This window comes from Triturus cristatus, chromosome 2_1 (assembly GCF_964204655.1).
Source record: "Triturus cristatus chromosome 2_1, aTriCri1.1, whole genome shotgun sequence".
NCBI lineage: Eukaryota > Metazoa > Chordata > Amphibia > Caudata > Salamandridae > Triturus > Triturus cristatus.
In genome coordinates this window covers 274,652,746-274,669,820 of record NC_140581.1, presented here as the reverse complement: position 1 = coordinate 274,669,820, position 17,075 = coordinate 274,652,746, and the positions used below count along the sequence as shown (strand labels likewise).

Sequence of the window (17,075 nt, the reverse complement as noted above, 5' to 3'; positions counted from 1 at the left end):
CTCTCTATGGCTCCCTTGCCCAAAAGAAAGCTGCCAATTCCTGGCAGAGTAAAGAGGGATGGTCCTCCGTTAGCCTGCCATAAGTAGGTGACATGGAAGAAGGGCTAATCATGAAGGGGAGCGAGTAGCCCCTTCGAACAATCTGGAGACCCCAGCAATCAGATGTTATAGACCTCGAGTGGCAGGTGATGGCGTATCCTGCCGCCTAATGGTTGCCCATGACGGTCGGAGGGCAAACTAAGGAGGCTTGGAGTTTGTCGCTGCCGAAGGGGTGGGGGACTGGGCAGAACTCTGGCAGCCTGACCCATAGGGTAACAGCCCAAAAGGCATGCAGTGTTCCCAGATCACAATGCGGGGCTGCCAGAAGAAAACATTTTCTTACCTAAGGTGACCAGCCTTTTGGATTCCCTATTGTGGGAGAGTGCCCCTTTTTGACATGGTCATCCCCACTTTTTGCCCTAGTACTGACGCATTTTGACAAAGTGCACTGGGTAACTGCTAATTAGGCTGCCAGTGCACTTTCCCTTAAAACAGGTAAAGGTCAAATTGTAACCCAATTGGCAAGGACATTCGCACCCCTGTAAGTCCCTAGTAAATGGTAGCTCTGGTACCCAGGGCAGGGGTACTAAAGAGGGTCCCTATGGGGTGCAGCATGTATTATACTACCCATAGGGACCAAAACAAAAACTGCATGCAGCCTGCCATTGCAGGATGCGTGAAACGGGGAAAACCAATTTGGTAACACAACATGGCACACTCCATGTGTGCTATGCCCATACACACTGCATATACTATATATAAGTCACCCCTACAGCAGGCCTTATAGCCCTAAGGCAGGGTGCATTATATTATATGTGAGGACACATCTGCATGAGCAGATATGCCCTTGTGGTGTCTGGCTCCATTGCGACAACATTGCAAGTGATCAGAAAGCCATCTTAAGCATATGTACTGGGTACTGGTCATTACCAATTATCCAGCTATATAATGGCTTCACTGAAAAATGGTGTTTGGTATCAAATACCTCCTGTGAATAAATCGACACTGATGCACGTGTTGAATTTATTATGACATGTACCCAGAGGGCACCTCAGAGGTACCCCCCTAAACCTACCAGTCATTTAGTGTGCTGATTGACTTGACTCTTCCAGCCTGCCCCGATGGGTGGGTTTTTGGCACCCTGCCTAGGAGAGCCCATGCTCTCAGAGGTCAGCAACAATGCCTTCTCTGGCAGAGGTGCTTAACATCCTCCAACAGGATGACTAGTGATTTAACGTATCAAGGCCAGAGGCTTCAAAGCCTCTGCCGCCTTTGATATACGACCCAGTCTTCTTCCAGACCTGGAGAATGCCAACCCCTCCCCTGGGGCCCATTTGCCACTACAGCAGGTGGGAAAATAGGCTAGTCAGCATGCATGTTGCACAATCAGGCTCAGCACACCCGTATGGTGGGCCATCTGAAGTAGATACTTTAAGAAGGGTTTCACCATCTCGATTTTGGTGAAACTAGAAACTCTGAATCAGAGTTATCCACACTCTCCACAGGAAGTGGTCATAAGGGGTAAGTAACCCATTGACTACTACCTTAAACTCCCATTAATGCACCTGAATTCAGTATTTAGATGGTCCCCTGACACTAGGAGCTCTGATTAGACTACATGGGAACTGAAGGACAGAAGAGAGCAGTCACAGTGAGGACCCATAAATTGGCACCAAATCCTACCTTGCTGCTGGTACATTGACAATTGCATCGACCATGCTCGGCCAAAATCTGTGCATCCTCCCAAGCATGTACAGGACTGTCCATAGCTATCCCCCTGCAGCTACTGTTCCCACTAGGCCTGTACCTTGACTTGCAGGCCATCGGGTCCACTTAAGGCGCAGCTCACCATGAAGAAGTATTTGCTGCTCCAGGAGGTCAAGTCTGTCTGCAGAGTTTGGAGGCGCCAGGCCCTCCAGGAGACGCCCAGCACCAATACCCTGGATACTAGAGCATTTGCCGCAACAAAGGCTTATGTGTCCAGCCAGGACACCACCTACGCCGAAACCGACCTGATGAGGGACTTCAGGATCATAGAGGCCAACACCGAGAGTATCCCTGCTATCCTGTTTTCTCTCCAGTACCAGGTCACCAAAGTCAAGGGAGAGCCTCCAACCACAGCGACCTGCTGGCCAAAGCACCCCTGTACCTGAGCCCCCTGCCCAGGTTCACACAAACCGGCTGTGTCCCTATGCGCCAGAGACCTTCAAGAGCAGAGCCCCCCCATCGGGTTCTGCCGGACTTGTCTCTACTTGCAGCCTTTCTTTTAGCGGTACCTTTGCCATTGACTTTACCGCGTAGCACTCAAGGCTACCAACGTAATCGGCACCTCTGCACCCGGACTTCACCAGGTCAGGTAAACCTGAACTGGTGGTGTTTCCTTGGACCTTGGCCCCTAAGCACATGCAGTCCCTATATGTATCCTCCAAAACCGTTCACAAGTGTACCTATGCATTGTATGTTTCTCACATAGGATAACATTACCACGTTCGAGGCTCATATCTCAAAACTGTTAGTTGACTGCATTTATTTAATACTGCACAAATCTATAGCTTCGAAAGTACTTACCTGATTCGGATGACCTTTGTGTCAAAAAATTATGTAAAAATCTTTGTTATTTTTATAGACTGGTCTTGTGTTTCTTCTTGAGCGTGCCTTATTTATTGACAAACGCTTAGCACTACCCTCTGATAAGCCCAAATTGCTCGGCCACACCATCACAAATAGTGCACTCAAGATAATTAATTTAAGCCCTGTAAACAAATAAGGGTCAATGGTATTTTCTGCATGGTGTGCCGTTACATTGTCATTATCACATAAATAGTCAGTTTCCTACACCTCTCTGTTGAGGTGATAAGAAAAGCATCAGGATTTACTCTGGAAGTGGAGGCTTGGACCATCAAGCTCTCCAGGGTGGGGTGGTGAGAGAAAAAAAAAAAGAGGGGGTCCATGGGGGTGGGGTGGGGTGCTCAATGACTGGAAATTGTTCTGTTCACAGGAGGCCCTGTGGAGGGGCTTGGATCAGGTCCCGAGCAGGATGTCAGTGAGTTGCTCATTAAATTGTAAAAGATTTCACGGTTCCCCTTGCCTCAAAAAGCCCTTTTTCTCCCACGGCCATGTGGGCTGAGGAAATGGCCCAATTCTTTTATAATAAAAAACAAAAAATCCAAGACTCGTTTGGGAGTTCCGGACAGAATGTGATTAGTAGCTTGCCTAACTCTTCTCCTATAAATGTTTCTAGTGGGAATACTCTGTTGGAGTTTGCTCCTATGACTAAGGAAACCTCCTTAAAGATCATGTTAGCCTTAAAGTCGGGATCACCCACTGACCCTATTCCAGCAAAAATACTGGCAACAATTGCCGAAGTCATAAATCCTGCTGTGAATAAAATATTAAACTTGTCGTTGTACGAGGGAAGGCTGCCTGAAACTTGGAAACATGGAAAAATTCTCCCTCTTTTAAAAAAGCCTACTGCAGATCCGCTAGTAGTCAGCAACTACAGGCCGATATCTCTACTACCGTTTTTTTCTAAAGTGGTAGAGAAGTATGTCAACACAACCCTGACTGATTTTATCGAAGAAAATTAGGCTTCAGGACGAATTTCAGTACTGAAACTGCCCTGTTAGAAGTTGTTGAAACCATCAAAAATGTACTTGATATCGGAGGCAAAGCAGTACTGATATTACTGGATTTATCAGCAGCCTTCGATACCGTGCCCCATGATAGGCTCCTTCTTAGGTTGAAGGAGAGTAATATCGGGGGCACGGTTCTCAGATGGTACACCTCCTTAAGTGATCGTCAGCAGACAATTTGGGACCGCCTTTCTCTAGTCCTATTCAAGCCCTAAATGTAGGGGTTCCACAGGGTACGGTGTTGAGCCCCACCCTTTTTAATATATATATGGCCCCCTTAGGCCCACTGGCTGAAAAATATGGGGCAAAAATTATATCGTATGCTGACGACACACAATTGCTTTTTACGTGTGGAAAGAAGGAGACGTTCGATGGAAATAAAATTAACATCTGCCTGACTGAGGTGTTTAACTGGTTTAGCCAAAACCAGTTACTTTGTAATTCAGATAAATCTGAAATCATCTTCTTTGGACACACCCCAGATAATGAATGGCGCCAATGGTGGCCAATAAATTGCGCCCCCCCTGCGAAGCCGGCATGCACAGTAAAGAATTTAGGAATAAAAATTGATTCCGATCTGACTATGAAAACTCAGGTCCAATCTATGGCTGGAACATGCTTTGGACTGCTAAAAACTATGAGGAATTTCCTCCCTCTTCTCCCAATTGCACACAAGAAAACTGTGGTCCAGGCTTTGATTATGTCCAGACTGGACTATGTAAACGTATCTAGGTCTTCCAAACTACCTATTGAATCGTTTGCAGATAGTTCAAAATGCCGCGGCCAGGGCAGTTCTGACAGCTGGGCCGAGAGACCATATGTCTTCTCACCTGAGCACCTTACATTGGCTGCCAGTAAGACAAAGGATATGTTTTAAATCCCTGGTCTTAACGTTTAAAGCCATTAATAGAATTGGAGCACCTTATCTTAGAAATAAGATTCAGCTCTATAAACCTCTCAGAACATTACGTTCGGCCTCACAACAACTAGTAAATGTGCCCAAATTTTTCCTTTCTCGTAAGGGTGGTCGCTCCTTTCAGGTGGGCGCAGCAAAACTATGGAATAGCCTCCCTCTCAAGCTGCGACAGGAATGCGACCTCTTAAAGTTTCGTAAGGGCGTGAAAACTTGGCTTTTTCAATACTAGAGTGGTAATATATGCTAATTCTGCTTTCTGTGTTGGGGTCAAATCAGCGCCGGGACACTCCTAGGAGTAACTGCGCGCTTAATAAATTCCCCATAACATTAACAATGGCAGAAGTGGTTCTGAAGGGTAGACTCCTGGTTTAAGCACCTCTGTCAAGAGGTCAGTCTTGACTGCCATAGTGGTCATCTGAAGGTCCAGGACCTCTGCCACCCTCCTCACCACCATAGCAAATGTGGCTCCCTCCTCTGTTGCCACGGTAGGAGGAGAGATCAATACAGTATTTGGATAGATGTCCAGTCCACTGGCATCTGCCAATTTCCCACACCAGTCCATTTAAGGGTCTAGGGCAGGTAATCTTCAGGGTTCAGTAGCCCCTTCCCAAGCTCTAGCCCATAGGAATAGTGCTTAGGCTCCGGCCTGGAGGGAATTGTCCGTGTCGGTGTCAGAATTGGCATCTGACAATGCCCGTCTGGCTTCGTTTCAAAGTCAGGGATAAGAATGGGGACGGCACGGTCAACAGTGGGACCAGCGTCGGGAGAGGTTGAGGTGCCACGACCAGCACCGGTCCGGATCCATCTGAGGAACTAAGGAGCCCAACTGGCGCTGAGGGCAGACCTGCCAGCAGGGAACCAGTAGGGGACCCTCCCGAACTTGTAGGGCGTGATGTTACTCCAGCGGGGACGGGTCAGCCAAATATGAGATACATGGCCTCATTGAATTCTCGAAGTTAGGCGGGGGTTGCACTGGCTCTAGGTAACTCAGGGAGGTGAGGAGACGGACCAGGGGCAGGCTCAACCACAGACAGGTCTTGAGTAATGACAGTCCCTCATCTCAAAGGATGACTTCGACGGACAGGGCGAAGTCAAAGCCCTCTTCGATGTCTTGCTCTTCTTGTGGAACTGAGTGGAGTGGGACGGCTTCAACTGAAACCAACATCTATGGCTCAATGATCAATCCCGGGGCCTTCCTCTCAACTGGGACCGATCACCGTCGCACGTTGAGTGGCAAGGAGCTTGAGAGATCACTCCCTCAAGGCCTTGAGATGCACTGTGTGACAACTGACACAGGACTTGGTGTTGTGGTCAGGTTCAAGACACCAGAAACAGACAAGGCATGGGTCTGTCCCAGACAGTTGCCAGTGATAGGTGCCACAGGGCCTGAATCCAGCCTTCCTTATTGATATCCCTACGACACCAGGAGACAAGTCTAAAAAAAACAAAAAAAGTTTTGAAAAAAAGTCGAAAAATAATTTAAAAAATGACAGAGTAGCTCCTTTTGGATCTGCACTGACTGGTGCGGAAAGAAAAGAACCGACGTCTGCGCGCTGGGGTGATGCCTTATATAAGCACTGTACATGTCACTTCCGGCACCGACAAGGCCACGTGGAGTCAAACACCATCATCTGCCAGCAGGCAGGGGTACTGCTCCTGTCCAGTCTGATGCCTGGAGATAATCCTAAAGTAAGTAATCTGCGGCTAGAAGCTTTTATCAGAATGGAGATGTTCTGACCTGAGGGTGTGAGTGTGAGGTGGGATGTTTAGTGGGGTTGAGATGAGCTCTGGGCAATAGCTGTGCTCAATGATGGATATGACACTGGTCATTTCCTCCAAGCGGGGGAAGAACTTGAAGTCTCCACCATACCGGTGTGGTGTGATCAGGGAGGATGCGAGGTAAGTCAGTTTTTTGGTGATATCTAAAAATACACAATTCCTCACTGTGAGTACGTCTCTCTCGGCCTTTGGAACTATTCCCCCTAAAGGAGCCAGTCGAGAAGCCACTACCACCCTGTTGGTGATAAGCCTGATGCCACTGGTAGGACTGGGTTGAATCTGGGGAGGTGGCCTTGCACCTAATTCTAGACTGTTGCTCCCAAAAGAATTCCATGCTAGACAGGACCTAGCGGTCTCAGTGTCCTTAATTTTCTCAAGCATGGTGTAAACCTGAATTTTTAGCAGGTGCTCCCAGTCGAGTGGCAAGTTGACACATTGCTATTACACCTCTGGCCTGAAGCCAGACACACGGAATCAGGCGTGGCATTGAAGGATGATTGCGGTATTCACTTCTCTGGCTGCTGTTTATGCCGAATTCGAGGTACAACTGATAGTAGCTTTGGACACGACTCACTTCTTTACCAAGTTCTTCCCCCTACTATACAGTATTGATCATGGAGGTGCTGTTAGAGCCCCTCCATCTCGTCACAGTGAACTCGATCATACTAGAAGAGGAGTTGGTGATAAGCCTAGCAGCGATGACAACCAGGGAGTCTGGTGGGACATGACCCGTGAAGTAGAGCAGATCAGAGGGCGCTGGCTTATACCTTTTTTTTCTATGCGGGGAGTGACTACCAAGGATTGAACTGGGTACTTGAAAATCTCAGGTGCAATTTTCCATGCCCTCGAGCATAGGGAGAAATTGGACTGAGCGCTCTTTTAAAGCGATTCCACCAACAAATAGTTACCCTCAGGGGTGACGTAGAGGACCATCTTATGGTAGGAATTAATGCGTTCAATAATGCTGCGGTTTCATCAGGCGGTGAGGCCAGGTTTTAGATCTAGGTCTGTCTGAAGGTCTATGTCATAATTCTCCCAAGCTTCATCAGAGGGGCCAAGGGGCAAAGTCTTCAGACAAGGAATAGGGGCTAGGACTGCTCGTATCTGAGTAAGACTTCGGTGACCCCTGCGAGGAAGTCATAGGGGAGGGAGGTGGTGGTGATGGAGGTGGGGGTGCTGATGAAACAGGGGTGAGAGATGGAGAAACAAAAGCTTCGTCCGTCTGCCTTTTTGAGGGCAAAGACGGCGCAGAGGTAGCCATGGCGGGACTTCTTCAAAAACAATCCTGTATTTCTTTGGAAGGGTCTTTTCTGAGGCAGAGATCTTGCCTGTGCGTGGCTGGATGATACTCCTTGGTCTCTTGCCCAGCTCCTGCTGTAGCTTGTCAAGATTAGTGCTCTATTTGATCTCGTGAGGGAAGGGCTTCAGGGCAGATGGTGCTTTCAGCCTCGATGGTTGGCGGGCTATAAAGTGACTGACGTCCTCTGACTTGAGGCTTGCAGAGGGTTGAGGCATCTGGAAGGATCCTTCCTCGGCTCAATGGCCTTACTTTAGTCTCGATCAGGGCTCGAAGGTGGTGGAGCACCTGAAGGCGGTGGTGGCTTAGGCACAGAGCTTGAAACCCATCCCCTCCGAGTAGCGGTGCTCAGATCCAACATGCTGCAATTTATAGTTTGCGAGAATCTTTAGTATCCACAGTACTCATGCAAGGTATGGTTGTCAAACAAGGCCCAGAGCAGATTGAGGTGAATGGAGGGGTCCTCCTTTTCTCCCAGATGTTCTTCCTCTTCTGGCTACAAGACATCAGAGTTAATGATCTCAGGAGTGGGTTGGCGTGCTAGGAGATCAGGTGACTCACCAAATTCCTTTTCTTTGGTGCCAAGCAAGCCAACCTCACAAAAGATGTCTTGAGTGTCCGAGGAGGAATTCCACATTCTGCTTTGGATTCACCATCTGTCTCGTCACTCACGCTGAGTTTTCTTGCTGCGGAATGCCAAGCAGGAGTGCCACTAGCTATCGTCATGCTCTGGCAATAGGTGAAGATTACATAGAGATCGACCCAGGGGTATTTAGAATGGCACTGTGAGCATCTTCTGAAGAGCACCTGTTCCATTACCTCAAGTGCATCTTTATTCTACAAAGGGAGTCTTGGAGCATGCAGTGGTCCTAAAGGCATTACGGGCCAAGTTGCCCGGTCTCTTAATGACTAGTAGACGCAGTAAGAAGGAAGAAGTGGGTTGAAGAGTCTTCCACCAACAAGATGGAATGCAGCAGACTCTGAGGCCATGACGGAAGCTGATAAACTCATCAAGACCGGGAGCAACCTAATAAGCACATCGGGTGTCGTCCTCACTGAACCCCACGACATAGCAAGAGAATTCACTACACACTTTGAGAGGGTGTACCGGAGAGACTCGGAGTTCACAGAGAGAGACTCCTTGGAATTTCTAGCAGACATTAAGCTTCCCACCCTCTCTGATCAAAACCGTGAGCAGATGGAGGAAGACCTCACTACGGATGAATTAGTCAAGGCAATAGGGGATCTTAAGGTGGGCAAAGCGCTAGGGCCCAACGGCCTCCCAATTGAGCTGTACAAGCTCAAGCCTGATAAGATAGTGCCCCATTTGAAGGCCATGTATGCTGACAGTAAGGAAATAGGTAAACTGCCCAGAGATCAGCGCATAGCGACGCTGGTCACCATTCCCAAACCCAGAAAACCTAGAGACGAATGCACATCGTACAGACCAATATCCCTCATCAATGCAGAACCCAAGATACTGGTCAAACTGTTAGCGAATAGACTCCGGCTTGTCATAACTAAGCTAGTACACCCTGACCAATCGGGGTTCATACCACATCGAAATACGGCCCTCAATCTGCGGCGCATTCATGGAGTGCTGGGGCGTTGCCCCGGAATCCAGGAGGATGCAATTGTGGTATCGCTGGACGCAACCATGGCCTTCGACACCCATGAATGGGCGTACCTCTTTGCCGTGCTTAAAAAGATGGGCTTCGGCCCCAACTTTATAGGGTAGGTACTGCTTTTATATGCAGAACCGCTAGCACAGGTGACTTAACAATAAGCTGTCGGAGGTGTTCACACTGGGTAGAGGCACCAGGCAGGGCTGTCCCTTGTCGCCGCTATTGTTCGCCCTCTCGCTTGAACCACTCGCAGCGTGGATACGAAATGATGTCTCTATCCTTAGACTTCGATGGACCGAGGGTTGGGAGGATAGGATTTCGTTGTATGCGGACGATATCCTCCTATATCTTTCCTCCCCTGCGCGTTCACTGAGAGTGGTGCTAGATATTTTTGCCAGTTTCGGACGAAATTCGGGTTTCCGAATAAACTGGAGCAAGTCGACACTCTATGTTCTCCACGGTAGCGCCCCCTCCCTTCCCAGAAATTGCACGATACAGGTAGCGACGGAGGGCTTTAAATATCTTGGCATATTCATCACCGCCAATGCCAGGACTAGGTATGAGCGAAATCTCGCGCCTCCCCTGCAGAGGCTTCGAAGGGATGTAGAGGTCTGGAAGAAGCTGCCCCTGTCCCTACTTGGGAGAGCGGCATTGTTCAAAATGATGGCATTGCCTAGATTCCTGTATGCACTCCAGAACTACCCAGACATGGTGCCACATACGTTCTTTAAGGAGGTTGAGTCCTTGCAGAGAGATCTACTGTGGGATGGCAGACCACGTATAGCACTCGGTAGGCTCACGCTCGGATGGTATGATGGAGGTATTGCCCTGCCAGACATCAGAAAATACTATTGGGCGGCGCAACTAGCGGCAATTAACCAATGTCAATACGGAAATGGGGATGACCCAGCATACGGCATGGATAGGTGGTTACTGCCTGGTGGCGACTTCACAAGAGCGCTTTACTCTAGACCAGTAAGATTCGTACTCACAGGTCCCACGAAACACGCTGTTCAGGTGTGGCACATTGCCAACAGAGCTCTGGGGTGGGCCAATAAGCTCACGATGGCCACCCCCCTATGAGATTCAGAACGGTTGGGAACTCTGGGGCGAACGAAAGAGTTTGATAAATGGGACCTTATAGGTATTTCGCATATACGGGACCTTTGGGGGCGGAATGGAGTGGAGACGTTCGCTGCACTACAACAAACATGATATGGCTGAATCAGAGTACTTTCGATACATACAGATCAAGCACTCTTTACAGGCCAACATTTCTACTGGAACGGAGCTGCCTGAATCATCCCCACTCGAGGACAGATTGCTTGATGGGCACTTACCAGAAAAATGCATATCCCTAACATATAAAAAGCTTATCCACCATACTCCTGATCCCCTTACGGCACTTAGAGAGAAATGGGTACGGGATGGTCTGAAAATTGATGATGAAGAATGGCAAGAAGCACTTTCCTCACCAAAAGAAGTTGCCATATCGGCAAAACTGAAATTAGTACAATTGAAGATTCTACACAGGGTTTACCTGTCAGGGAAACAACTGCAACGCATGGGCAGGAGCGGGGATGGGTTATGCAGGAGGGGATGTGGGATGGAGGGTGCGTTCCTACACGTTCTCTGGGAGTGCCCACAAATTCAAAATATTGGCAGAAAATCCTGAAATGTAGGAGTGCGGTTTGGGGGGTGCCTTTGCTGCCCGAAGCTAAGAGATGCCTGGTGAACATTTGGGAGCCCACAGACTTAAATGTGAAAGGGAGGTTGTGGGCCACACTTGGACAGATGATTGCCAAGCGCAATATAGCGCAGTTATGGGGGGCCGCTACACCACCGACAATGAAGAAATGGAAAGAGGATATGGACTGGTGTATGGTGAGAGAGAAAACGGTCTATGTAGCTAGGGGGTGCCCGAAGAAATGGATAGCAATTTGGACTAAATGGAATGTATATCGGGGAGGACTGTGCGAACCCCCATCTATCCCATCCGTTGACGATCATGTTACGGGGGAAAACGCAATGCATGTTCTGTAAATATAAAAGTCATAAAGAAAGAATATACAGATGCCTGTACAGGAAAGCTGTTATGGAAATGTCTGAAACATGTATTTGTACCGCATGACAACTGTTTTAAGTTTAATAAACAGAATTAAAAAAAAAAAAAAAAAAAGACCGGGAGCAACACGCATCCAATCCCAATGATGGAGAAAAACAATCTAACAACTGTGTTGGTGACATGCGCACCCAGACCAGAGGAGGATCAAGACCTCTTGACTCGAAAGACTTCTTCTAAGAAAAAGGAGTTGCAATCCTCTGAGCCCAACACATGCTGGCAGGAGTATGCACAGCATGTGTATCTACTGCCACACATGCTATGAACATAAGTTTCTCCGGTTACCATGTAGTTGCGAAAATAGCTCACCTAACTTTAGTGCTGAGTCCTTTGGCAGAAAAATGTAATTAAAGATACAGTCTACATGGCTTTATAGGTTTAAATTACAAAACGACAAGTCATCTCAAAATCCAAAGTTCAACATTGAAGTAAACAACTTGTAATATTTTGAACAATAAATACACTAAATAAAGAAAAGTGCTCATTATATGATCTACATCAATATGCTGCAAAACACAGATTTAACAATCTGCTAGGGGCGGTTGCATCCCAACACCAGAATGCACATAAATGTAAGTGCCTGACAATTGAAATGAGACGATAGAAAACCGCATTACTATTAGGTTATCACTATAAAAGACTGACATAAATAAATACATATGTTTCTTTGATATACACACATACTTTTTTAAAAATATTGAAAGGAAATTCTGAGCTGTTCTCATGGCTGTTTCATACGAGTTGGTAATTAGGATGTCATGGTCAACCTAAACAAAAAAAAACAAAAAAAAGAAGAAAAAGATTACTAAGTCCATAAATGAGAAATACCAAAAAGAGGTTTTAGAAACTAAACTTGCCTTTTTGTTTGTCTCCTCTTCAGTAGCTGTATCTTTATCGGATGGCAGGCGCACAACACACTGAATTAGTTGTAGAACAAGAGCAGTCACCATCTGAATGTACATGGCTTCCCCATCAGTATCGCTGCTGTTTAACCTAAAAACGATTCACAAAAAAAACACTTAGTTGACTGTTAAGCAAAAATGTTCAGAAAGAGTTCTATATCTAGTCAAAATTCATTACATCCCGGACCTTTAGGTGTAGATCATAAAGTCGCATGACAAAATTCCCATATAAGATTAGAAATGCATGGACAAAACTGTATATATTCAGGGTTTTTTTGTAGACCAGAGATTTTGCCCCAAGACTATTACAGAAAAACAGGAAGTTACTAATTTTGTAACCCCAATTCCCGACATCTCTGTACATGTGAAAAATTGCAGAACAAATTCATAACTTGTTTTGGTCAAAATTACATACCCAAGGCAAGATGTTTTGAATTATTAAAACAGTCAATAAAATGTCAACAAATCAATGGCTGAAAAAGTGCATTGACTAAAAGCAGAACTTCAACAAGAAAATTATAAAGACTAGCATAGCAGTGAATGGTACTCCTATCCTTAAGCGTTAACATGTGCGAAATGCAACTGCTGATTTAATATTTCTAGCAGCTACACATGCACAATGTCATTATGAAGAGGGATGTCATCCAGACAGTTTGACTGTCAGCAAAGGGGGAGAGGGCATAATGTTAATGAAATAGAGGGAAATACTTACAGAATAGAGTAGCAAACGTATCTCTTCACTTTTAAGATGGGTAGTCAATGTATACTCAAGCCTTTCTATGCATGGATGTTACAAATGAATTGTTTATTCTCAAAGGTTAACTTGGTAAATTTAGTTTGCTTTTCCTTTTTAAAGATAGCCAGTTGGTAGGAAATGCTCTAAAGCAGAAGGGTACCTTTGATGCCCTACTAATAAAGTAGAAGGCAAAGAAAATGAGGAAATGGAGGAAGGAAGTTGCAGCTCTATGGGCGGAAATGTGAAACTGCATCTTTGAAGTTAAAAGTAGTTTCCAAGTCTCATGCCTTGACGTGGAAGTTGCTTCATTTCGTTTTGACAGGTATTAAGGATCCTTACTTTAAAGCTTTGTTCAGTTGCCAACAGAGGGAGGCAGGATATTAGGGAGTACGAAGAACATACACAAAATGGAAAGTTATGATTACAAGGAACTTTCGATCTCCATCGTGGGATCTTTATTGTTATTCAAACACTTAAATTGAGTTGCAAGCATTATATATATCAAAACAGCAGTAGAAAAGCAATTTGAAGTTAAAAAGGAGAAACATCTAATACATTTCTCAAAGCCGTTTAACCCACTTGCCATTCTGCTGCAGATTCCAAATTCAAACAACAAAGTCATGTGAATGAATGTACAGATCTCTAGGTTGCAGCTTAGAAAATACCAGCTAATTTATTTTTTTGTTTAAATCTGTTTATTGAATTTTAACATTTCACATACAGTTTGACACATTTTTCATTCAGATTGCAAGAGTACCTCTATTTCCATACTTTCGTTTTCATATTTGCAATGGCATTCCGTATTATACATGATCAAAACATATCTTTATTACATTCCGGTTGCTACGCACTTGTTAATTCAATTAATCTTGTCAGTATGTTTTCCGTAATGTGACTGGGATGGCATTAGCTACTTGAACATTTTACACCAAAGGACTGAGTTTACAAGGTTACGGTTCTCTGATCGATTAATCCAATGGACACTGGCCACTACCCCCTGGTTCATGATAGCTAGATAGAAAGTTGGAAAGCTTTTTGCTTTATGACACGCCACAGAGGTATTTCTGGGAAACCCTAACCACAAAGACAATTTGTAGTAATTTGTTTAAGATCTACTTATGATTCTGTTGAAAGATACTGCTGTGAGCATGTGTTTATAACAGCTGAAACATGGAACGTAGGAGATCTTGCACGCAACCACATCCTTAAGTGTTCAGTTTCCAGGTGAAGAACTTTTACTCTCGATCGCCTTTGTTTAGGTCAGGGATCTCCAAGCTCTTCTATAATTACTAATTATGATCACAAATTCAACCTGACTGAATAGAAAATGTTGCCAGTATTACACCAATGACCACTTGGAAAAAACATTTGTGGTGAGCCATGACATGATTGCCAATAGGATCAACCCATCAGAAAGAAATTGCATAAAATGTTTTAATATGAAGTACATCTACATGAAAAATTCATTGACAATCTTAGCAGCAAGTGCCCTTTGGCACCTAGGACAAGGTCTCAAATAGGTATGGTCAACTAAAATCCGAATTCATCTATGAACACCGTTTTTAAACATTTAATTGTGGTTATCATCAGAAGAGAAGAGCCATGAAGCACGCTTCTTTAGTACATTTGCAGCAATCAGCATTTTGCTACAATTCTGGTTTCATAGTATTAGATTATGGCAACACGTTATAAAAACATCCCTAATGCCTCCACCGAACACACCCCTTTCAGACATATAAACTTAATTGTTTGTTAGAGTGCCAAATTCCTGTATGTAGACTATGCCCTAATTCAAGCACCAATTTCCAATCCTCAGTAATATAGATCTGACACCCTGATTGTGTCAGTATCAGCATTGTGCTCTCCATACATGTGAGGTGTCTAATCGGAGGTTGTAAAATGCTTTAAAAAACCTACGCTGATTAAGTCAGTTGAACGTGATTTTTCTTTCAATAGGTAGACCGGACCAAAACTTATGGTATCAAGGGCTCACCAAGTGGGATCTTGATTCTTCCACTTAGTCTCCATCAACTGCCTTGCCACTGTTAGGACATGCCCCAGTAACATTATGATACGGCTGGGCACAGCCTTCAGCTCAATACCCAGTATTGCCTCATCTGGCAGCTCTGAGTCTTGGAATGTGTAGGAAAGTGCCTCTTTTTGCATGGCTACCCAACACTTTTTGCCTGACGTGATGCAACCTGACGATGTACCCTGGGTCCCTGACAATCAGGTTCCCAGGGTCTGTGTTCTTTCCCAAAACTGCACCTTTGTACCCACAATTAGCACATCCATGGCCCCAGGTAAGCTCCTTGTAAAAGGTACAATGGGTATCAAAGGCACTGTAGGAGGCTAGCTTGGTATATGGGGCACATTTATTTAGGTGAGGCACCTATCACTAATCCAGACAACCCTTATGGTGATTTTAGAGGTCTTAGACAACCATAGAAAGCTCTCTAAGTGGTAGCTCTGGAAAGCAGCCTTCAGGCTTAGTCAAGGAGTGTTAAGCAGCTTGTTTTACCAGAACTAATCATATAGTGTAGGTCAAACGAAACAGAGCCACACAGTGTAGTTATAAAAATTCTGTTCTACTAACAGATAACTGCCTACAAGGGATTTCTTTCAGTGCACTTAGTTCAACAATTGATACATACAGCAATGCAAGAAAGTTCCAACCTGTAACCTACAGTTGAACAATAAATAATTCAATTAGCTAATTTTTATCACAATAAATCTGTCAAAGATACTCTTGAAACGGGTGTGAATTTTTCAAAATACAGACTTTTATGATGAAAACTAGAAAGGGTACAAAAGACTAGAACAACACACAATGACCAAGGTTTACAAATGATTCGCAATTACTAATACCTCTGAATCATTAATGTGAACATCAATTCAAAACAAAATACATAAATGGAAAATGAGCCTGATCAACATAGAAATCACTTCCTTAAGTAAAAACAATCACTGAGGAAATAGATGAAGCTATTGACGTTTTGGTCTTTTTGGTGTACGCATCCTTAAGACCACCTTTAGGACGATGAGTTAAAAGTGTTGAACGACCCCTGCATTAACGGAATATTCCATTAATCATACATCAATGAACGATCAAACTAAAAGAAAAAAACGCACCCAAGAAAAAAAAAAAAAGGAAGAGAAACCAGTGACTGGCCTTGTTGGAAATCAAACAAGTTGAGCAATACGACTGAAACTACACCCTTTAGAGAAGACTGAGGGACGAAGCCTCACCATGAAAAAAAGAAATTAAAAAGATGTGGTGAATGAAGAGTTAGTGTTTAAAACCTACTTATGGGCATTCCATATGGAATTTCTAATCCTGGCTAAGTCTGTAAATGGTTAAAATCTTCCTGGTCACCGACTCAGAAGATAAAGCTACTAAAGAGCTCTTGATTTAATATGTGTCCAAACTGAAAACAGAAAATGAGCATCCCATTTAACAACACCTCCCAGATGAACAGAAAGCAAAAGCCCAAGATTTAGTCCCAGGAAGGGAAGCTCATATTGAATTCCTCAGTAAGATGCCCTTTAGATACTGCAGACACTGCAGCTAAAAAGCAAAGGGTGAAGCTTCCACAACCACCCGAGGTGAGTATTCAGGGACCCCAAGGCGCCCGGGTGCAAAGGGGTCCCACCGGGTCAAACGTCCACAAGATCACACGGGGTAAGTCACTGTTGGCACTTTACAGTTCTAGGACCCTTCCCAAAGGACCTCGAAGGAACCGATTGGCTCAAGGAAGGTTGGATAGCCCCTCCCACCCGTGGATACCCCAGGACACCTACACCAGAAAGGCCGGGTGCCTGGGGTGAAGTGGAGTTGGAAACGCCTGTAGATGCCAATGGAGTTTCGTGGAAGATCAGCAGTTACAGCGTATCATGGACCAGGCTGGAGGAACCAGGATGTGGAATCCAGACGAGAAGAACCTGAAAGCAGAAGGGACAGAGTCAAAACCACCCGAAGGTGACCAAGAGGCACAGGAGCACAATACCAGCCCTTGTAGGAGTTTCC

General features: G+C 45.2%; 1 protein-coding gene across 16 annotated transcripts in view; it reads right to left on the bottom strand.

Annotated features, from left to right (window-relative positions):
* NIPBL (NIPBL cohesin loading factor) overlaps positions 1 to 17,075 on the bottom strand; it is a 1,722,939-nt gene that overhangs the window by 758,685 nt on the left and 947,179 nt on the right. For all 16 annotated transcript variants that reach the window (XM_085631078.1, XM_085631072.1, XM_085631074.1 and 13 more), the window contains 2 exons: positions 12,268 to 12,403; positions 12,095 to 12,177 (listed from right to left, as the gene is read on the bottom strand). In XM_085631078.1, coding sequence (XP_085487204.1) covers positions 12,095 to 12,177; positions 12,268 to 12,403 — 219 coding nt within the window. The remainder of the gene's footprint in view (positions 1 to 12,094; positions 12,178 to 12,267; positions 12,404 to 17,075) is intronic.